The sequence below is a fragment of the Salminus brasiliensis genome, chromosome 9 (assembly GCF_030463535.1).
Source record: "Salminus brasiliensis chromosome 9, fSalBra1.hap2, whole genome shotgun sequence".
NCBI lineage: Eukaryota > Metazoa > Chordata > Actinopteri > Characiformes > Bryconidae > Salminus > Salminus brasiliensis.
Window position 1 is genome coordinate 8156367 of NC_132886.1, and position 23076 is coordinate 8179442.

Below are 23076 nucleotides of genomic sequence, written 5' to 3' on the forward strand. Positions count from 1 at the left end.
CATGCTTTACAGTCAGGTAAGGCTAAACCATTATAGACTCTTCTTCAAACCTTCAGCGGCAGAGCGAGCCGCAGTAGATAACATTCTTGCTGCAACTCTATATAACTGGACAAAAGATGCTCTCTTGGTCCCAGCTTGAGAAGATCCGACGTATCTGGCATCGCATGGCGAGCACAGATGGATATTTTACTGCTTTAAAAGCTGCCATTATTTGAGAACCCTGATCAGTGATCATAGTAATGGGCCAGATTCTGACATGGCCAAATCAGGCTATGATGAAGCTGTAGGAGCAGCAGAAGCTCCAATCAGCAGTAAAACCATATTGCGTGAATAAAAGCATCATCATATATATGCCTACAGTTCTGTGCAGATGTATTAGGCACCTAAGCACAGGATTTAAGACCATGTCTCTCAGCAGTAAGAGAACTGCAGAAGCTCCCAGACCTCATTAGAACAGAAATACAGTAAAGGTGAGATCTTGTGAGCTAGTCTGAAGAACAGAGCTTGGTTCTTCCAGGTTTCTCCTGGGTGCCCCCGTCCAGCCATTTACCATCATTAAGCACTGATTTACCAAACCAGGTGTTGGAGGAGAACTCTAAATAACACTAGACTCCATGAGGAGAACTTTGGAGATGTTCTAATGTATACAGTGATGGAGAACCACCACCACTTTCTGTAGGAATGTTATGAATATTTATTCTAATATCAGTGTTTTACTGTGGAAATAAAGTATTTAATGACCAGCTGCAAACAACTTCTGCAAAGTACACTGTTGGTAGGTAGGTAGGTTGGTAAGTAGGTCAGTAATAGGTAGGTTGGTAAGTAGGTAGGTAGGTTGGTAAGTAGGCCTGTAAGTATGTAGGTAGGTAGGTTGGTAAATAGGCCTGTAAGTATGTAGGTAGATATGTTGGTAAGTAGGTCAGTATGTAGGTAGGTTGGTAAATAGGCTTGTAAGTATGTAGGTAGGTAGGTTGGTAAGTAGGTCAGTATGTAGGTAGGTAGGTCGGTAAGTAGGTCAGTATGTAGGTAGGTAGGTAAGTAAGTCAGTATTTAGGTTGGTATGTAGGTCAGTATGTAGGTATATAGGTTGGTAAGTAGGTCGGTATGTAGGTAGGTAGGTTGGTAAGTAGGTCAGTATGTAGGTAGATAGGTTGGTAAGTAGGTCATTATGTAGGTAGGTAGGTTGGTAAGTAGGTCAGTATGTTGATAGGTAAGTCAGTATGTAGGTAGGTAGGTCGGTACATAGGTCAGTATGTAGGTACGTAGGTCGATAAGTAGGTCAGTATGTAGGTAGGTAAGTTGGTAAGTAGGTCAGTATGTAGGTTGGTAGGTTGGTAAGTAGGTCAGTATGTAGGTAGATAGGTCAGTATGTAGGTTGGTAGGTTGGTAAATAGGACAATATGTAGGTTGGTAAGTAGGCCAGTATGTATGTAGATAGGTCGGTAAGTAGGTCAGTATGTAGGTTGGTAAGTCAGTATGTAGGTAGGTAGGTCAGTAAGTAGGTCAGTATATAGGTTGGTAAGTAGGTCAGTATGTAGGTTGGTAAGTCAGTATGTAGGTAGGTAGGTCAGTAAGTAGGTCAATATGTGGGTTGGTAAGTCAGTATGTAGGTAGGTAGGTTGGTAAGTAGGTCAGTATGTAGGTAGATAGGTCGGTAAGTAGGTCAGTATATAGGTTGGTAAGTAGGTCAGTATGTGGGTTGGTAAGTCAGTATGTAGGTAGGTAGGTTGGTAAGTAGGTCAGTATGTAGGTAGGTAGGTTGGTAAGTAGGTCAGTATGTAGGTAGATAGGTCGGTAAGTAGGTCAGTATGTAGGTTGGTAAGTCAGTATGTAGGTAGGTAGGTTGGTAAGTAGGTCAGTATGTAGGTAGATAGGTCGGTAAGTAGGTCAGTATGTAGGTTGGTAAGTCAGTATGTAGGTAGGTAGGTCGGTAAGTAGGTCAGTATGTGGGTTGGTAGGTAGTTTGGTAGTTGTTCCAGAGAGTCAATCAAACATATCCTGCTGCTTCACCTCAGTCTGTCTGAATGTTAGCAGCATAGTGCTCAACACAGTCAGCTATGGCCCAAGAGGTCACAGGTTCAAGCCCAGCTGTTGTCTACTGACACCATGGTTTTGTCTAGAGCACTTATCCTAAAATTCCTGTCACTGCAGTTGGTGGATTCAAGCTGCCTTGACTACTAAGTGCATTGCACTAAGTGCAAATCAACATATCTAATGCACACAAACAAACATGTACAGACACATTACTAACTCTGCATCCTGTATTCCACAAGAAAGGGAACTCTTTATTATGAATATATGAAATTCTGTTAAAAAATCCTTTTTTTCAGACAATAATTGCTTATATTGCTTATTTATTGCAGCACATACTTTGGCCTTGTCCTCAACCCAGACTTTAAAACCTCTCAACTAGAATAACATGCTAAAAAGTGATCAATTCAAAAATATCATTATTTAAAGCAGTTACAAAATGTATTATGTACATTCATATTTATACAACTTTAGCATATTCTGAATGATATATTACTAAAATACTGCAGAGAGAGAGAGAGAGAGAGACAAGGAGAGAGAGAGAGAAAGAGAGAGAGAGAGAGAGAGAGAGAGGGAGAGAGAGGGAGAGAGAGAGACAAAATGCTAACCCAGAAGGTTGTGGATTAAAAAAAGCTTCAAATAAGATTCAGATTCCCCCGCATGCCACACCTCTCGGACGTTGAGAAAGACTGGAATCCATCCACATATTTCTCCTCTCCGCTTTTATCATGTCATTCGGGTGCCAGAGGAATATGACTAGCTGCTGAAAGTCTGAGTTATGATGACAGATGGGTGGCTCCTGCAGCACTTTCAAAATCAACTACAGGCTCGCTGTGAGCAGACAGACAGAGAAACCTGATCCATATAAATCACATTCATACACTGTACCTCTCACTCTCCCCCACCCCCTCTCTCTCTCTCACTCACTCTCTCTATCTATCTCACTCTTACAACACTGATAATAAATTAAGAGGCATTATGTCACAACAGTCACAGCTGATTCTGAGCACTCGTGAGTAAGCAAATGAAAGCATATGTGTACTGCAGAAACACTGGGATATACTCTATACTGCTACACTACTTACTACACTACGGTATAGCTGTCTACAGTGTTTTCATGTGTGTTATTTTTACTTGGAAATATCCATCCATGCAGTAAAGAGCAAGCTAATGCAGTAAACACTAAATAGTATGCTAGCTGCAAGGGCCTCGCTTAAAGGGCCTCGCTTAAAGCTAACATGCCAGCAGTAGTAGTTGTCGTGTTTTTTTTTTTTTGGTCTTTCCCTACAGTAGAGGGAAGTGCAAAACAAATTTACAAAAATGAAAAAAAATGTACAAGCTGTGAAACACTTTTACCAACCCAAAAGACTTTTACAAACGGTGAATCAGACAGGAAAGGTAAGTACAATACACAGGAAGTGCTGCTAATGCGTCAGTCAAACTGCTCCGCGGGGAGCAATGTTTTTAAACTAAGTTTTGTCCACTTTATGGGAGTCATTTTAGCCAGTTGGCACACTTTTGTTTTTTGTGTGTTTGAAATTGTTTTAAATTACCCTCCTAACTCCATTCACATCCCAGCAAAGCGGTTTGATTGACACATCAGGAGCACTTCCTGTGTATTGTACCTATACTTTCCTACACTTCACATTTGCTGTTTGTAAAAGTGATTTGGCTGTTTGTAAAAGTGGTTTGGCCGTTCGTAAAAAGTGGTTTGGCTGTTTGTAAAAAAGTGTTTTGGTTGTTTGTAAAAGTGGTTTGGCCGTTTGTAAAAGTGTTTTGGCCGTTTGTAAAAGTGGTTTGGCCGATTATAAAAGTGTTTTGGTTGGTTGTAAAATTGTTTTGGTTGGTTGTAAAAGTGGTTTGGCCGGATGTAAAAGTGTTTTGGCTGTTTGTAAAAGTGTTTTGGCCATTTGTAAAAGTGATTTGGCTGTTTGTAAAAGTGATTTGGCTGTTTGTAAAAGTGGTTTGGCCGTTTGTAAAAGTGATTTGGCTGTTTGTAAAAGTCATTTGGCTGTTTGTAAAAGTGGTTTGGCCGTTTGTAAAAGTGATTTGGCTGTTTGTAAAAGTCATTTGGCTGTTTGTAAAAGTGGTTTGGCCGTTTGTAAAAGTGGTTTGGCCGGTTGTAAAAGTGTTTTGTAAAAGTGGTTTGGCCGTTTGTAAAAGTGGTTTGTAAAAGTGGTTTGGTCGTTTGTAAAAGTGGTTTGTAAAAGTGGTTTGGCCGGATGTAAAAGTGTTTTGGCGGTTTTTAAAAGTGGTTTGGCCGGATGTAAAAGTGTTTTGGCCATTTGTAAAAGTGATTTGGCTGTTTGTAAAAGTGATTTGGCTGTTTGTAAAAGTGGTTTGGCCGTTTGTAAAAGTGGTTTGGCCGTTTGTAAAAGTGGTTTGTAAAAGTGGTTTGGCCGTTTGTAAAAGTGGTTTGGCCGTTTGTAAAAGTGTTTTGTAAAAGTGGTTTGGCTGTTTGTAAAAGTGGTTTGGCCGTTTGTAAAAGTGTTTTGTAAAAGTGGTTTGGCCGGTTGTAAAAGTGTTTTGTAAAAGTGGTTTGGCCGTTTGTAAAAGTGGTTTGGCCGTTTGTAAAAGTGGTTTGGCCATTTGTAAAAGTGGTTTGGCTGGCTGTAAAAGTGTTTTGCGCTGGTAAAAGTGTTTCACAGCTTGTAAATGTGTTTTTATTTTTGTAAACTTGTTTTGGCCTTCTCAGCCACCGCACTCCCCAGAATAAATACACACAAAAAAGCAAACAACAGGTAATTCAATTAGAATTAGGAAAATAAAGTAAAATAGAGTGAATTTAAGTAGAATTTCCGAGATGATGATGATGGTGGTGGTGCTGCCACTGTATCTAGTCTAGCCAACAGGCACAGCCAGTACGAATAAAATGATCTGGAAGGAGATGTGAGACGTACCAACACAACCGCTTGGGTTTTCACGGGCCAGGTTCCAGTAGAGAGGTTTACAGCGCTCACACTCTGCTCCCTCTACATATGGCAGGCAGATACAGGAATCCTATAACACACATACCCACACCACTTCATTTACATTACACAGTCACATGCTCCACTTCTTGTTCACAGATAAATATCTATTATATGATATTCTGGGCATTCTGCTATGAACAATAGCAGGGTCAATCCAAATGCCTCCCTCTTGCACTACACAACACTGTTCACAAAAGATCAGATGTGATTTCTCTGGATTTGCGACACACACATCCAAACATTCATAAGCCTGCATTGCTGCAAGTCTTTAAGCATGCTCAAAAAATGCTTCTTTGAAAAACTGCCATAGAAAAATAACACTCTTGGTGAGTGTGAGAAACATTTACACCAAGTAAAGACTCTTTAGACCTTAAAATGTCCTTCCCATTTACTCATCTCCATTAGAAACCAGGTTATTTATGGAACCAAAAGTGGTTCTTCTACGGCATTTCTCAAAGAGCATGGTAGATGTTCATCTAAATGTCTTCTGTGTGAAGAAGCTTTCACTTGATGTAAAGGTTCTTTACCAATTCGAAGGTTCTTCACCCTCTCTCCACACATCTCTTCTACCAAAAAAATCTTTATGGAACCAAAAGACTAAAAGTCAAATCTGGACCTTGGCTGGAAACTGTATTCAAGGTCCAGATTTGAAGACCTCTGTTCTAAGGCATTGATCAAAGATCCTTAGAACCTTTACCTTTACCTGCCACTGTTGGTGGTTCCCAACTGATGGGACAGTGGTGGCTCAGCGGTTAGAGCTCCAGGGTATTGATGATAGTGTTGTGGGTTCGATGGCAGGGCTCGACAAGCTGCCACTGTTGGTGGTTCCCAACTGATGGGACAGTGGTGGCTCAGTGGTTACAGCTCCAGGGTATTGAGCACAGGGTTGTGGGTTCGATACCCATGCTCGGCAAGCTGCCACTGTTGAGCCTTTGACCCTCCCTGGGCCCTGGAGTTGGCTGCCCACCGCTCTGGGGGTGTGTGTGTTCACTACCACAGATGGGTCAAATGTGGAGGATACACTTTGCTGTGCTTAGTGCAGTGACAGATACCTTTACCTTTGAGGCCCTGCACATTTGAAAGTTTTCCTGCTCTAACACACTACCTGCAACTTAGGAATTAGCTAGATCAGGTGTGTTAAGAGGAGGGTAAACCCTAAAATGTGTAGGGCAAGGGTTCCTCCAGGACCAGGGTTGGGAACCACTATTGTATGTCATCAGTTAAAGAAATAAATGATGGGTTTCCAGAAACTGTGCACTCTTTAGGATCCGTCGCCTTTCCAGAATTCATGAAAACAAGTCTCAGTAGGTGGCAGCCATGTTTAACAAGCTGTTTGGGTGTGACATACCGTAGTTGGGTCTTTAGCAGTGATTTCGGATCCTGCTGGATTGCATGAGAAGTTGCTGGAGCCTGAGAAGAATATGAAAAATCAAAACACACAGCCTACAAGTGAGTGAGGAGAAAATCTGCTGTACTCAGGTTTGCTCATGTGTGGTATGTATTCAGCCTAAACGACAGTGTTTGTTTAGTACGACTGGGTTAAGGCAAAGGTGGACTAGCAGTAGTCATGCAAGGAAAACATCTTTGCTCCACTTAAACTCCTTTCAGTCAAAAGTGTGGAAGGAATTTTTTTAGGTGTATGGACGAAGGTACATGTGGCAACAAGACTTTATTACAATAGGCCTCTGAGGACCTCCTCAGATTATAGCCAGGGGCATGTGGTAAACAGAACTGCTCCAAAAGCGTTGTCTTCTAGTTGTTTTCTCTATGAATTATGAGGTTCTTCAGAAGTGGCAATAAGAATACTGACTTACAATCATGTAAAATAACAATTAAGACACCCCATGAAAACCTGCAGGTAATACAATGCATACAACTGAGGAAAGGTCTTTAAAAATCATTTGTGAAGACACTGTCTGATAATTTATTTAAAACAAAGTCCTAATCATAGAAAACGTCTAAGTTCAACGTCCTCATTTGTTCACACGGCTTTAAGCAACCTGTCCAAAATAGCTTGTACAAATTAAGCTATGTTGCTGTGATTGTAACAGAGCACAGTACGGGTAGCTTTAATAATGCAACATAAAATCAACATTAAAAAAGAAGAAATTGCCCCTTATTTGGGATTGACAAAATGTACACGATTTCTGAGCTACTGAGGTAGAGCTACAGACCTCAATCGCTGCCCTTACCAAAGCAATCAGGGAATATCTGGTCTTCTACTAGGCAGCGGTCACACCTCTGTCCAGTCACTTCAGGCCTACACACACACTGACCAGTTGTTGGGTCACAAGGTTCTTCAAGTGAACCCTCCAAAGAACACGAACATGCTGGACAGAATAGACCGGGATGTCATTCTCATTCAGACAGTTACAGTATATTTTGCTTGACAAATGCTAGAAATGTCTGTATAATGGCTAGAAATAAAATCACAACCAATGTTATGGAAAAACCCTGTCCATTTGATGTTTTTTACATGGTGTTAAAATGTTATGATGAATGGACCAATAGAAATGCTCTAGATATTAAGAATACCAGCACATACATCTGCAGGCAGGGTATCCGTAGTATCCTGCAGCACACTGCTTACACTGAAGTCCAGCAAAGTTGGAACGACAACGACACTGACCATTCGGGCCACATGACCGGTCAGCCACTCCTGCTCCATCACAGCGGCACTCTGAGGAGAGAAAGAAATGAAATGTTAGGCTTAATTCAGCTCTTTTGAGCCAGTAGTCAATACCCCATAACTTCTTTACTTTCATAACTACATTACTGTTATAATTACCATCAGTGTCATAGGCCCTAGAATAGGACCCTGTGGAACTCTGCAAGATATTTACATTTACATTTATATTTACGGCATTTAGCAGACACTCTTATCCAGAGCGACTTACAAGGTTACCTGTATTACAGAGGAGGGCTAATGCAGTGTTAGGAGTCTTGCCCAAGGACTCTTATTGATGTAGTGCAGCACAATCACCCAGACCGGGATTCCCACATAGTGTGGTAGCTCAGTGGCCGGTAGTGGTGTTATCTGTTGCGCCACACCAACCACCAAGATATGCTAAAGTAAACTGGTACCAATCAATTCACAACAGTTTCTGCATAAAGATTAAAAACTAAGTAATACATCTAGGGTTCAGAGGTTAATTTAAATCATATTAGAACCCACTGAATCCTACATTTAGAGAAGAAATGTACAGTGTTAGCCCCACATTGCCATTGGCCAAAGTAGCTAGAGTTTGATACCAATGGACAAAGCAAATGGCCACAATATACAGTACTCTGCATTGGTTTAGGCACCGGTGGAATTTAGAAATATAGGCTGCTTATCTGGTGTTTTTTTTTACTAAAAAACACTAATATTAAAAAAAACCCCACTAATAATAACAGTCCTACAGAAAGTGGAGGTGTTTCTCCATCACTGTGTTCATCATTAGAACATCTCCAGAGTTCTCCTCTCTCATGGAGTCTAGTGTTATTTAGAGTTCTCCTCAGATCAACACCTGGTTTGGTGGTAAATCAGGACTTAATGATGGTAAATCAGGTGAGCTGCTGCTACTGCTGCTGCTGCTGATGGAGTTGAACACATCCTCCACGCTGTGCTGGCTGGACTGGGGAGGGGGCGTCAAGGAGAAACCTGGAGGAACCGAGCTCTGTTCTTCAGACTAGCTCACAGACAAGATCTCACTACTTTCTTCAGAATGAGAAGCTCTTGTTCCTAACCTCTTCCCATCTGTCCTAATGGGATCTGGAGTTTCTACAGTAAAAACTCTCTCAGAAATGCTTTAGATAATGTGCTTAGGTGCTTATAATGTTTGTACAGCACTGTATATTTTTAAATACAGCTTTTATATTAAATCAAATCTATCTAATAATTAAATAAAACTGTGAACCATACAGCCATACAGAACATGATACACGTCACAAGAAACTGGTGAGGAAGAAAATACACTGCTATTACCAGAGCAATAGGGGAAGCTTTGGTCTCCTGACATGCAGCGGTCACACCTCTGTCCAGTCACTCCAGGCCTACAGACACACTGACCAGTCCTGTAGTCACACGTCTGTTCACGTGAGCCTTCACGTGAACACTGGCAAGCTGGAAAAAAGCCAAGATGCCATGATTTAGACAGTGATGGTCTAAACGGGTTTCAACAACCATCCATACCAACATCCACATAAATATTAGGAATGGCAGCACATACCTGTGCAGGTTGGGTATCCGTAGTATCCTGAGGCACACTGCTCACACCGAAGTCCTGCAAAGTTGGAACGACATCGACACTGACCATTTGGGCCACATGATCGGTCAGCCACCCCAGCACCATCACAACGGCACTCTGAGGACAGAAAAAAAAGGTCAGTTTGACTCATTTGTATTTTCTATTAAGATCTAAAGATGAAACAATGGTATTTATAAAACATTGTACAAGTCAAAATCCTTACATGTCTAAATGGGCAACTTTACAGGAAAAGGAAAAGGGATTCCTCTTAACTTTTTAAATGGAAGTCAATGTAAAATGATTTTACTGAATTGTGGAGTTATTTCTGTTGGTGCATTCATTATGAATTTTGATATAATCAAAAGAACAACTGCCAGGTTCATATTATGTCAAAAAGTGATAACCAATAATAACTGAGGTTTTTGTATGACAATGAACCACTTTTGGTTCAATAAGGTATCAAAAATCTACACTCTTAAAAATAAAGGTACTTCAGATGAGTCTTTGCAATGCCAAGAAAAGAACCACGGTAGGTGAGTATGAAGAACCTTTACCTTACATTATGTGAAGGTTCCCCTATTAAGGGCCCTATTTTAGCGATCTTCAAGCGAACCTCACACCGCGCAGCTTGATTTAGGGCGTTTCGGCGTGTCTTTGCTATCATATTGACGGGAAAAGTACAACTTGCTCGGCTCAAAATGGCATGTACTAAGTCTCTTAATTAATCATGGGTGTGTTTTGGGCGTAACATGAAATAAACCAATCAGAGTGTCGCTCGCCGTTCCCTTTAGGAGCCAGGTGCGGTCTGACTTTGGCAGGTTGCTATTTCAATATTGTAAAGCGGGGTGTATGAAGTGTTGGGCTGCACACGCCTGTATTCACAATTCACTGCCAAGATAGCAACGAACGTCTGACTGTTGACGTCTGCCTAGGCTGTGTTGAGTCAGTGGAGCTCCTGTGTTTTCAGTTGCCAAGATACACAGCAATAGACACCAGAAATTCACCTGAACACCCCTCATTTTGAGACCACCGCGCCCATCGGTGTAGATATATTCGCAAGCAGCGCTGCTTTTTAAACGACACAGGCGTGAAAATAGACATGGTGTGAGATAGGAATGAGCATTGCGACGGGTCTTGTGCAGGGTGTAAGATAGGGCCCAGTCTGTTATACAAGATACAATTATAGCATTCACAAAGACGTTGGCAGCCTCTGCTGTTAAGTATAGCTTTAGGTGTCCAAAATTGGCTAGATTCAATAGATTTGATAGAACTGGCCATCTTTTTGACAAGCTTTTGATCATTCCAAGGAATTTAAAATCAGACCCAACCCTGAGCTTTTCTGTAGTCCGTAATAACAAAGTCTGTAAATTGGTCTGTAAATAACAATAACCAGAGCAGTACTGAAGTTATTACACTGCCATTACCCAAGCAATTGGGGAATCTCTGGCCTCCTGCAATGCAGCGGTCACACCTCTGTCCAGTCACTCCAGGTCTACAGACACACTGACCAGTCCTCGGTTCACATATCTCTTCACGTGAGCCTTCAAGCGAACACTGGCAAGCTGCGAAATAGAGTGACCGCATCATCCTTACCGTTAATGTAAAATTACAAAGTAAAAATACGTAATCATATATAATCTTTATATAAAAATACCAGCACGTACGTCTGCAGGCTGGATATCCGTAGTATCCCGAGGCACACTGCTCACAGCGCGGTCCAGCAAAGTTGGAACGACATCGACACTGACCATTCGGGCCACACGACCGATCAGCCACCCCAAGACCATCACAGCGGCACTCTGAGGAGAGAAAGAAGTGTCATACTAAAAGATAAACCGGGTTCATATTTTCTATTGAGTTCTAATGATGGTCAGGGTGATTTACACAACACTGCAGTCAAAAACCCTGTATCTCTGAACTGGCAGCTTTACAGGGGAAGGAAAAACCTTTGGAAGTTTATACCAGCACATACCTCTGCAGGTTGGGTAGCCATAGTATCCTGAGGCACACTGGTCACACCGCAGTCCAGCAAAGTTGGAACGACAACGACACTGACCATTCGGGCCACACGTCTGGTCGGCCACCCCCAGCCCGTCACAACGGCACTCTGAGGTGGGAAAGAAATCGGTTTGATTTAATCTGGTTTTACAGCCGGTCAGTTTAATATTCAACTAAAATCAACCAAAAATAATTTCCTTTAGATGATTAGATGTTTCGCGACATTACGTAATGTGAGCCATTCTTCTGATCTCAAATGTTCAAAATATTTGAGCATTTTTGGAGATCACATTCAATGAATCTATTGATTTCATAACAGCGCCTCCCCAGAAAGTGAGACCATGTTGATACATTGTTGATTTTTGATCATAATCATAATTTGATGGATCAACGGTAGAGTATCAATGAAAGGTAACAGTTCCGAATGTTGGCAGCAGTGACACTGAATATACGTCAAGTTATAGTTGACTGAGAGATCCTGTGACAGAGGACCCACAGGCTCACTCTGGCAATTCCAACAGACCCAAACAGACGTTCGCAGCTAACTGCTGTCTCTGAGGTAAGGAGAAAACCTTTTCATAATTCCTAAAAATGATTATTAGTAATACAATCTCTGGTTGTGACTGATTGTAGCCAGCTAATGCTCATAACTTCACATAACTCACATAACGTCAGGCTATCCCAACCTACGAACTGGAAAGGATACCCATACCCCACATTGCAGACTGCCGAAATATTAAAAAGACCAGCACGTACCTCTGCAGGCTGGGTATCCGTAGTATCCTTCAGCACACTGTTCACAGCGCGGTCCAGCAAAGTTGAACCGACAACGACACTGACCATTCGGGCCACACGACTGGTCAGCAACCCCTGGGCCATCGCACCGGCATGCTGAGGAGGGAGACAATCCTCATACTGACATCAAATCAAACCGCTTCACTTTGGTTGATGTCTGGTCACTTTCACACAGGTTATCTTTTCCTTTTGGCTTAAATAAGTTCTGTTTAATTAATTAATTGTTTTATTCAATATTGTTACAAAGCAGCATGTACATGACATAAAAGCACTGCCTAATGAAATGTGGTGTATATTTCAGTTAAGCTTATTATTGAGCTCATAAAATTATTAAGCAAGTTTTCAAGTGTGATGCATAGAATTCTGATCATATAGACTGAGCTATAGATTGATCAGCCATAACATTAGCACCACTAGCCTAATATTGAGTATGTCCCCTTGTGCCACCACAACAGATCTGACCATCGAGGCATGGACTCGGTATGTGGTACCAAGACGTTAGCAGGCTGTAAGATGGGGCCTCACTGACGTCGGTTCACTGGTTGCCCTTTCTTGAAGCACTTTTGGTAGGTACTGACCACTGCACACCAGGAATGCCCCACAAGACCTGCCTGATGTTTTGGAGATGTTCTGGCCTCCAGTCGTCTAGCCATCACAGTCTAGATCTTGTGAAAGTGGCTCAGATTGTTACGCTTCAATAACTGACTGTTCACCTGCTGTCTGGTCTATCCAACCCCATGTCGACTCCACTGCACTGCTGAAGTCAGGTGGTGCTAATATTATGGGTGATCGGTGCAGTTCCTCTTTTAAAAACAATCGTGATCAAATGAATCACTCCCATTACCAAAGCAATAGGGGAACCTCTGGTCTCCTGCAATGCAGCGGTCACACCTCTGTCCAGTCACTCCAGGTCTACAGACACACTGACCAGTCTTCGAGTCGCATGCCGCTTCAGATGAGCCTTCACGTGAACACTGGCAAGCTGGAAATAAGCAGAGAAGTCATCAACCAGCCGGAGACGAGTGACACTCTCACAGGTCTCGACTGATGTGGGCGAAGTCTAACAGGTTCTACATATAAAATAAATACCAGCACGTACGTCTGCAGGCTGGGTATCCGTAGAACCCTGAAGCACACTGCTCACACTGAAGACCAGCAAAATTGGCACGACAGCGACACTGACCCTCTGGACCACACGTCTGGTCAGCCACCCCTGAACCATCACAGCGGCATTCTGGGTAGAGAAACAAACTTAGCTGATTCAGTCTGCTGATTCACGTATGAGAATCGGTTCATTCAGCAAAACACTAGGCCTGAGCCCGAGTGTCCCCTGCCCCCACTAACGTTCTAGACCTGACCACGCTTACATCATCAAGATGTGGCTTTTTGGGTTGAAGATAAGCATCACCCTCCCAATCTGGACTGCGTACAGAACTTTATTTACTGGGATGTTTATGTGGAGTTGTTTGGGAGAGCTGACACACGGATTTAGCAGTAATGCAACACAGCGATGCCCTGTTAATCAAGCTGCACGCATAAGAAGATTTTACAGACATCATGTTTGCGGATAGCAATCAGACTAGACTTAAACTGTGCCTAAGTCCAATGAAGCAGGCTTTGTGGGGGAAACATGCTCAGGCACTAATGTAAGTGCACCCTTTATTAAGGTAAAGATGCATGTATTTGAACTGTACTGCAATTTATCCATCTGTGGTAGTGAACACACACACACACACACACATACACAGAGCAGTGGGCAGCCAACTCCAGCACCCAGGGAGCAGAGAGGGTGAAGGGCCTTGCTCAAGGGCCCAACAGTGGCAGCTTGGCGAGCCCAGGTATAAAATCCACAACCCTGTCATCAACAGCCTGGAGCTCTAACCACTGAGCCACCACTGCTCCACCACTGCCACACCACTACACAGTACCACAGTAGAACTATACTTATGAAGTCCCTAAAGATGCTTCAGTAATTGGAAAGGAACCTGAACATCTATCTGGTTTGGTCATTTTTATCAATAATTTATAAATAGGTCTGATCAGGGTAGGACGGGTTATGTCCCTTTTTGAGTCTTGGTTCCTCCCAAGGTTTCTTCCTCCAGCTTGCCACTTGCCACTGTCGCCGTTGGCCTGCTCACTGGGGCTCTTTGATCCTTCATGTCTTACGTTATTTCTTTTTTTTGTTTCTGTCTTTTATTAAATTATGTAAAGCTGCTTTGTGACGACAACAGTTGTAAAAAGATATACAAATAAATCTGACTTGACTTGACTTGACATCCTTTACAGTGAAGGTTCTTTAGGCCTTTAAAGGCCATAAGCCTTCTTCACACTCCAGCCACATCTATATCACAAACATGGGTCTTCTATGGCTCTATCGCTCAAAGAACCCTTTGCAGTGCTGTTATTTCTAATGGACTCCGGAAAATGTCAGACAATCACGTCCAGCCGTTATCTGGAGTTACCATTTTGCATATGTAGCGTACCAACTCATCCATAATGAGGTCATCAACACATCCACTGTGAGTTCTTCGCATAATTACCTGCTCTATTAACACAGGCTTAGGCTCACTCAGACATTAACCGGACTTTGCATTCACACATAAGGCTCCTCAAGATAATGTCCGGAAAGGTTCTGGGTTACTGTGCATGTCTGAAGCTGTTATTACATACGAACTCTGGAAAATCTCCAGAGAATCAGGTCCAGAAATGACCTGGAGTTGTCTTTTCACACATGTAGCTTATAACTGGAGATTATCCTTGTTATTATCCTATGTCATTATCCTTGTTCTGAGTGGTTTGGGCAAGGGGTGGCACCAGTGTTGCAAGGCATGCCATGACCCAATGTGAATTCTCTGGAAAATTAACTGCTTATTTACAAATTGGCTCACTCGGACATTACCCAGGCTTTGTATTAAGGGGCTGGCAGGATTAAGGCCCGGTAAAGGCTCGAAAGGGCCTTGAGAGTGCACACTTACCCTAAAGGTCCACAAATCTCTATAGTTTAGTATTTACTTTTGTGTAATTCGATAAATAATGTGTAAAGGGTAAATAATAATGGGTCGGGTCAGGTGTGTTAAAGCAGAGAAATTACATTAACTTGGTCAGTCGGACCGGACCACTCACCCCGGCAGTAAGGGAAGTAGTAGTAGCCCACACAACAGCGGTCACACCGCTCGCCTGTAACCTCGGGACGGCATAAACAGCGGCCAGAAGCGCTGCAGACCTCTGGAACTGTGCCTCTCTGGTCGCATTCGCATGCTGCAGGACGACAAACAGACTTCATTATTGACTCTTAACCATCATCTCCATTCCCATCATCATCATCCCATCCAATGCAAATGGAACTAAGCGGACAAAAGTATTGGGACATCTGCTTGTTCATTGTTTCTTCCAAAATTAGAGACCTATCTCCAGAACTGCGTAGCGCTGCGTAACCCGAGTCACATTGTACTCTACCGCCTCAGTCCACATGCTTCTTTACCTTCACATGCTGCTTCTGGATCTCTCAGCCTGTCAATGAATGCAAGTGCACAGCTGTCCATGAGGGGGCGCTCAAAGTGTGATCTCATACATGCAATCATAGCTGAAAGAATTTCGAGGCGAAGCAGAGATCCAACGGGTGCCAGACGTGAGAGAGGATAGGGTACGTGGAGCAGTCGCTCAAGCTTTAGCTCTCCAGGTTTCTCAGACTTGAAATGCGGGCAGAGCCATGTTAGCCTCGTGATTGGTCAAGGGAATGCTAACGCAATCCTGGCCTACATTTAGGACCGCCCTTTTTACAAGGAGAGTAGGGCAACAGATAGAACATATACATAGAAAGAGAGAGAGAGAGAGAGAGAGAGAGAGAGAGAGAGAGAGAGAGAGAGAGAGAGAGAGAGTGCAATAACAGAAATAGAGGCGGATAAAGATTAAAAGAGAGAGAGCAAGATACACAGGTATAGATAGAGAGAGAGTATGAGAGAAAGTGAGAGAGCAATAATAGAGGCAGATAAAGATAGTGGCAGATAGAAATAGAGGCAGATAAAGATAGAAAAAGAGACAGAAATAGAGGCAGATGTAGTGGCAGACAGAGAAAGAGAGAGTGAGAGCGAGAGTGCAATAATAGAAATAGAGGCGGATAAAGATAGTGTCAGATAGCAGCAGAGGCAGATAGAGATAGGGACAGAGTCAGACCGAGAGAGAGACAGTGGCAGATAAAGATAGAAAGACAGACAGAAATAGAGGCAGATAAAGATAAAAAGAGGCAGAGAGCAAGATACACAGAGATTGAGAGCGAGAGATAGAGGCATAGAGAGAAACAAAAATAAAGAGACATAGGCAGATGAAGATAGAGAGGCAGACATAAATAGAAGCAGAAAAAGACAGAAAGAGAGAGAGAGACCGAAAAGAGTGTGTGTGTGAGAGAGAGAGAGAGAATTCATAAAAATAGGAAACTGTTTCCAAATGTATAAACATTTTAAATCTGACTATGATTATAATAATGTTGTTGTATAAACTCCGGTTTTAGGCCCTGTTTGGAAGAACACTAACGAGGGAGAGGGATCCATTTTGGCGACAGCTAAAAAACAAAAACAGCCCTTAAACATGAATTTGGGAAGCAGTCTCAGTCACAGGAAGTAGCTTTGGCTGACCTAGCAGTGTGTGTAAGCAGTGTGTGTAAGCAGTGTGTGTAGCGGTGCAGTCGGCTAGCCAAGGAGCTGCCAACAAATCCAGCAAAACAGTCACAGTCTGTGACGAGAACAACAGGTAGAAAATCCTCCAACGCTCTCCAGGAGCGAACATTTCCAGCCCTAAGCTTCTTATTTGGCAGTCTGAGGCCAGCGGGAACAGAGGGCCTGACCAGGCCAAGAAAGGGTGTGACAGAGGATTTGTGCCCACAGACCCTGACTGACCGGGGAAAGGCAAATACGTTCCACTGCAAGCAAAACCTTTCCATTATGCCCAGATTTCGCCATTATAAAGATCAGCTAAGGACAAACTATATGCCCTGATAACGACAGTACGCTGCGAGGCTATAGAGACCGACAGGCACATGAGATCCTGGGTTCCTCAGGAAAACAGAACATGCCAGCAGTGCCAACTCAACAGAATTTACATTTAGCAGACGCTCTTATCCAGAGTGACTTACAAAAATGCTTCACTGTTTACTCAAGAAAACCTCAGCTAGTTTGAACAGACTAATAATTCAAAGATCCTCTAAGTTTAGACTCTACTAAACACAAGTCAATATGGAGACCATAATACTGTTCGCCCAAGTATTCTCAGAAGAGGAGGGTCTTCAGTCTGGGTTTGAAGACAGTGAGCGTTTCTGCCAATCGGACACCCAGGGGAAGCTCGTTCCACCACTTCTGGGCAGGACAGAAAAAAGTCTGGACGCTGGAAGGGCTCTTGGTGCAGATCGGCTTTTGATCATTGCCATCAAGTATGGAGGGGCTGGTCCGTTCTGGGCTTTGAAGGCCAGCGTCAGGGTTTTGAATCTGATGAGGGCAGCAGCTACAGGAAGCCAGTGAAGAGAGAACGCAGCAGTGGAGAGACATGGCTGAATTTAGGAACGTTGAAGACGACCCGTGCCTCTGCATTCTGGATAAGTAGGGGTCTGATGGTGCGCAGAGGAAGACCAGCCAGAAGAGAGTTGCAGTAGTCTAATCTGGAAGTGACGAGAGACTGAACGAGCATCTGGGCGACTCTCCAGAGAGGAAGGGTCGAATTCTCTGGATGTTGTACAGGAGAAATCTGCAGGACTGAGTTACGTTTGTGACATGACTTGAGAATGATTACTGATCAGAACAGGACAGAGACAGAGCTGGACATTACCAGGAAGAGAAAACCAGCAACATACACCCTCCATTCCTCAGCCTCTCTGACTCGATTAGTTAGGAGAACACAGAGAGTCACTCGCAGCTCAGTACACCCTTATTACTTACTAACTGACTACTGGTTATGCTAATGAAGCACCCTGAACTGAACTGAGAGAGACTCTGAAGCAGGCCTGTTCCATCCTGGTCCTGGAGATCTACCACCCTGCAGAGTTTAGCTCCATCCTGAATCTAACACACCTGATCTAGATAATGAAGACCTTCAGGAGCAACTGAACATTAGAGTCACTGGATGAACTGGAATATGTATGGCGAGATATTAAAATCATTAATAAGGACTCTGTACACTTACCCTGACATCTGGGTGCTCCGAAATACCCCACAGGACAATTCCGGTCTGAGAGAGGCAGAGAGAGAGAGAGAGAGAGAGAGAGAGAGAGAGAGAGAGAGAGAGAGAGAGAGAGAGAGAGAGAGAGAGAGAGAGAGAGAGAGAGAGAGAGAGAGAGAGAGAGAGAGAGAGAGAGAGCAATAATAGAATTAGAAGCAGATAAAGATAGAAAAGAGACAGAAATAGAGGCAGATTAAGATTGAAAGAGAGGGAGCAAGACACAAAGATAGCAAGAGAGCAATAATATAATTAGAGGCAAGTAAAGATAGTTGCAGATAGAGACGGAGAGAGTGACAGCAAGAGAGAGACAGAGGCAGATAAAGATATAGAGGAAGACAGAAATAGAGGCAGATAAAGACAGAAAGAGAGAGAGCAAGAGAGCAATAATAGAATTAAAAGCAGATAAATATAGTAGCAGACAGCAGAGGAGGCAGACAGATATAGAGGCATAGAGAGAAACAAAGATAGAGATCAAGATAGAGAGACAGACAGAAATAGAGGCAGATAAATATAGTTGCAGATAGCAATAGAGGCAGATAGAGATGGAGGCAGAGGCAGATTAAAATAGAGAGGCAGACAGAGATAGAGGCCAATAGAAATAGAAGGAAATATACACAGATAGAGATAGATATAGGGATGGAGACAGAGGCAGAGATATAGAGAGGCAGGTGGAGATAGATAGTAATAAAGGGAGAGAGAGAGAGAGAGAGAGAGAGAGAGATCATAAAAAATTAACTAGAAGTCATTAAGGCTTTACTGTTAATTAGGAAACTGTTTTCCACATTAAAAACATTTTTTAATATTACTATTTGTATATAAATGTTGGGGAAAGCTTACCAAAAATGTTGCCAGCTGGGGACTTTGTGGTGGTCACGTAGATCGGATAAGCTGACAACAGAAAAAGAGCCACTCTGAGAAATGTTTAACAGCACAAAACACACAATAAAGAGCCTAATTAACCCAATTAAATCAAACAGTCAATTAACTGATCAATCAATAACAGATCAATTACAACAAAGTAAGCTTAGTTGCTAGGCTGTTGTTACATGGTCACTAGGATGAAGCAGTTTTGCTATGGTGGTTGGTATTTTGTTGCTAAGTGGCTGCTATGGTTTTTCAACTGGTTGCTATTCTAGGTGGTTGCTATTATGTTGTAAGGAGGCTGCTCTGGTATTCTAGGTGTTTGCTATGATGTTGTTAGGTGGCTGCTATGGTATTCTAGGTGGTTGCCACTGGGTTGCTAAGTGGTTGCTAGATAGTTTCTGTGGTGTGGCAAAGTGGCTGCTACGGTATTCCAGGTGGTTGCTATAGTGTTGTTAGGTAGCTGCTATATTATTCTAGGTGGTTGTCAAGGTGTTGCTAAGGGGATGCTACATGGGTGCTATAGTGTTGAAAAGTGGTTGCAAGGGGATGTTGGGTGGTTGCTATGGTGTTGTTGGGTGGCTGCTATATTATTCTAGACAGTTGCTGTGGTGTTGCAAAGTGGTTGATACATGGGAACTATGGTGTTGCTTAGTGGATGCTACATAGGTGGTATAATGTTGGAAAGTTGTCGCTATGGAATGCCAGGTAGTTGCTATGGTGTTACTCAATAGTTGATACATGGGAACTATGGTGTTGCTAAGTGGTTGCTGTATTTTCCCAGGTGGTTGTTTTGGTGTTGCTAAGTAGTTGTTACATAGGTGCCATAGTGTTGCAGGGTGGTTGCTTGTGGTGTTCCAGGTGGTTGCTATGGTGTTGCTATGCTTCTTTTTGCCATTTTAGAAATGTCACTGCTGGCCTGAAGCTGTTGAACCACCAACCAGGCCGTCTACTCCTAATCAGCGCAGATTTCCTCAACACCAGGCGCTTAGTTTGTAGAGAGATCAGAGGAGACAGAGCAAATCCCGGCTCCAGAGCTGGTCTGCCACTACGCGAGCTCTGAACCTTCCTGCTACTTTCTGGCCCAGTGCCTTTAAATGTCTCTATTTTCTCAAAGGTTATATCCAGGATATCCTCAATCAAAGCCCTTTGTCTGTTTCCTTTCCTGGACTTCCAAGGACAACGCGAGCGAAGCCAAAACTGATTATTATCAGCACAAAGAAAATCTAGCTAAATCTTCCCCGTCACTCATCAGCAGCTTCAGTGATGAGGAAGTCTAGGAAGTAAGAGATCGGAGCATCTGAGCATGTACATACGGATGCATTGGGGGTAGCTGTAGTGACCACTGGCACAACGATCACAGTTGTCACCACTGTATTGAGGCTTGCACCGGCAACGTCCCGTCCCCATCTCACAGCCCACTGAGGTTCTGCGGTCACACCTGCAAGCTGAGGTCCAAATACATTCACACATCAAACACATGAACATCATTAGCATTGCAATGTTTTTACATTCTGTAGCATGTTTACCTTAAAACTGCAGTTTCAGAATTATGTTGACTGTGGTCTGCTGACTGTAACAGGGAGAATGGGGTCTCCAGGCCGGGAACACTGATACTGCACTATGGAACTTTGTAGGAGACCTCTCACCAGCTCTCTTATTAGTCATACTAGTGTAAAATCCTATATTACTCTACCGTCTCCATCCATTTGGAGTCACGTTTTTACCATTTTTTAAGTTTTCAGTATGTGTTTCATAGGGCTTAAGTTAAATTTCCCAAATAAACTGACTTAAAGAAGCATTTTTACATCCTGAGATAATGTAAACCATAATGTGTCAAAATTTAATGATGAATGAACCAATAGAAATGCCCCGAAATAACTTGGAATAAAATCTTTCTTACTGACTTCCATTGTAAGTCTAATGTAAAGTTGCCATTTTGGAGATACAAGGTTTTTGCATGGAAGCGACTAAATATATACACTATATGGACACCTGGGGCTGACTTCACAAAAGCATCTTAAGAAAGAAATTCTTTGCTTTTTTTCTTGACCTTATTCTCAAAGAAAAAAGTTCAGATAAATTGACATTCTTCAAAAATCTTCGTCAGATTTTCCTCAAAGGTCCATTAAGTTTTAAATTTTCTGTACTAACTCATAAACTGATCAGAATGTGTCATCAGATATTAAAGAAACATACAAGTCTAAGCATTAGCATTTCCTGACAGCAGTGCTTCAGCCGGGGGCGGGTTGTCATACGTTGTCTGTTAAACTAGTATGAAGTATGTTGTCGGGATCTGTAAAGCAGTTACTCCAACTCCAGAGTGTATTTTAGGAGCAGTGGGATTTTTGTTTTTAGGAGGCCGGGCTTGGCGCTGGCTAACGCAGGCAGTGGTGCGTCTTGCTAGCTACCAACAGTTGTCAGAGTTATATAAAAATCCATCTGAGCTGGTTTATAATGTGCAAACAATAGAAATATTGCAAACGGATACATCTGCTGATCAATTTACGTGATGTATGACTCGCCGCTTGCCATTGTAAAAGCTCATCTTGTGCTCCTTCCTGCAGGTTCAGAGCCCTCAACCTGGCAGGCAGGTGGGCCAGGCAGGCGGGGCAGGCAGGCGGGGCAGACAACTCTCTCCAGTGTTTTGAAATTGGACTGCAGGAGCCATTTGAAACGACTGCTATCATTTAGTACTTATTGGACCTTTAACTTTTCACTTAAGAAAGATGCTAAGAACAATCGGTATTCCCCAAAATATATGTTCGTAAATCTTTTCCTAACCTTACAATGGCCTCACGCTTGTCTAAGAGTAAGCCTTTAATAGGTCTGCTTCTAAAATGATCAGGTTAAATAGCTGCTTCACAGAATTACTGTCTAATTTAACTGGATTAAAAGTGGAGATTCACTTGTAGCTCTTGTTTACAGAGAGGTACTGGTTTCCACAGCCCAGCACATCATTAGGGTTCAAACTTCCAAAGCTTCTGCATTTACACACCAGCCGCTGTCTGAGAAAGTCAATTAGGATTATTAAGGACTCCACCCACCGCCTGTTCTCACAGCATGTATATAGTATGTCTAGTGTGTGAATAGTGTAAGTTAACATGTATATAGTCTGTTCCAAATATAGTTCCAAAATTTTGCTTTCAGTGCACGGATTGAACTGAATATTGCAAAATTTAAAAAATGCATTATTTATGATAAGCTGTGAAATACAGACCTGGTCATTCAGTTTTTCTTCCGAAAAAAAATATTGAAAAAGATCTGGGGGCTCCAGGTTGTCCAGCATTGTAGCGCTGCTACAATGACCCAAGGATCACTAGTTCGAATACTGGGTCTTGCTGCCCGCCACCAGCAGCCAGAGCCCGAGAGAGCATATTGATTTCCTGGAGGCATTGCTTTGGCGGCAGTTCAAAAAGAGGCGGTGGCTGGTCTCAAAAGTCCTCACTCTCCCAGTATTGGGAGCATTACATCTGAGGGGGAGAGAACTAACCAGTGGGATGGGTAATTCTGGGTTACATGGACTATAGCGCCATCATTCCAGAGAACACAGTTCCACTGCTCCACTGCTCAATGCTGGCAAGTTTTTACCCCTCTATCCTATGCCTGGCCAGGGACTAGCAGCAAGCAAAGGTTAAAATAAAAGGTATAAAGAAACCGAGGGCTTGACGAGGCCTGATTAGAGATTTTCTCAGTGACAGGCCGTGGTGGTATAAAAGCTGAACATGGCAGGTAGCTATTTACAGCAGCAGTGCAGTCTGGTAATAATGTAAACAGTGCCATTCCCAGTTTGGAGACGTGCGGTACGTATGTGTTTGTCCTTCACTGACTCCTTAACATTCCACAGCACACAATGAGCTATTAAACCAACACTGTTTACAGTACAGCTGTAAATCTGTCCGAGGCTGGGATGCCAGGCGGGTTGAAAAATGTCAGCGAGTCTCAGAACCTAAGGTACACTTTATTTAGAGGGACTACTTACATAA

General features: G+C 42.8%; 1 protein-coding gene across 5 annotated transcripts in view; it reads right to left on the reverse strand.

The window, feature by feature from the left end:
- Window positions 1-23076, reverse strand: part of LOC140561969 (laminin subunit alpha-3) — a 142767-nt gene that overhangs the window by 83213 nt on the left and 36478 nt on the right. For all 5 annotated transcript variants that reach the window (XM_072687276.1, XM_072687275.1, XM_072687274.1 and 2 more), the window contains exons 10-25: window positions 20407-20538; window positions 19067-19117; window positions 18194-18238; window positions 15149-15283; window positions 13125-13259; window positions 12870-13007; window positions 11987-12121; window positions 11205-11339; window positions 10897-11031; window positions 10657-10794; window positions 9215-9349; window positions 8971-9108; window positions 7549-7683; window positions 7196-7333; window positions 6352-6413; window positions 4932-5031 (exon numbers count right to left, since the gene is read on the reverse strand). In XM_072687276.1, coding sequence (XP_072543377.1) covers window positions 4932-5031; window positions 6352-6413; window positions 7196-7333; window positions 7549-7683; window positions 8971-9108; window positions 9215-9349; window positions 10657-10794; window positions 10897-11031; window positions 11205-11339; window positions 11987-12121; window positions 12870-13007; window positions 13125-13259; window positions 15149-15283; window positions 18194-18238; window positions 19067-19117; window positions 20407-20538 — 1887 coding nt within the window. The remainder of the gene's footprint in view (window positions 1-4931; window positions 5032-6351; window positions 6414-7195; window positions 7334-7548; window positions 7684-8970; window positions 9109-9214; window positions 9350-10656; window positions 10795-10896; window positions 11032-11204; window positions 11340-11986; window positions 12122-12869; window positions 13008-13124; window positions 13260-15148; window positions 15284-18193; window positions 18239-19066; window positions 19118-20406; window positions 20539-23076) is intronic.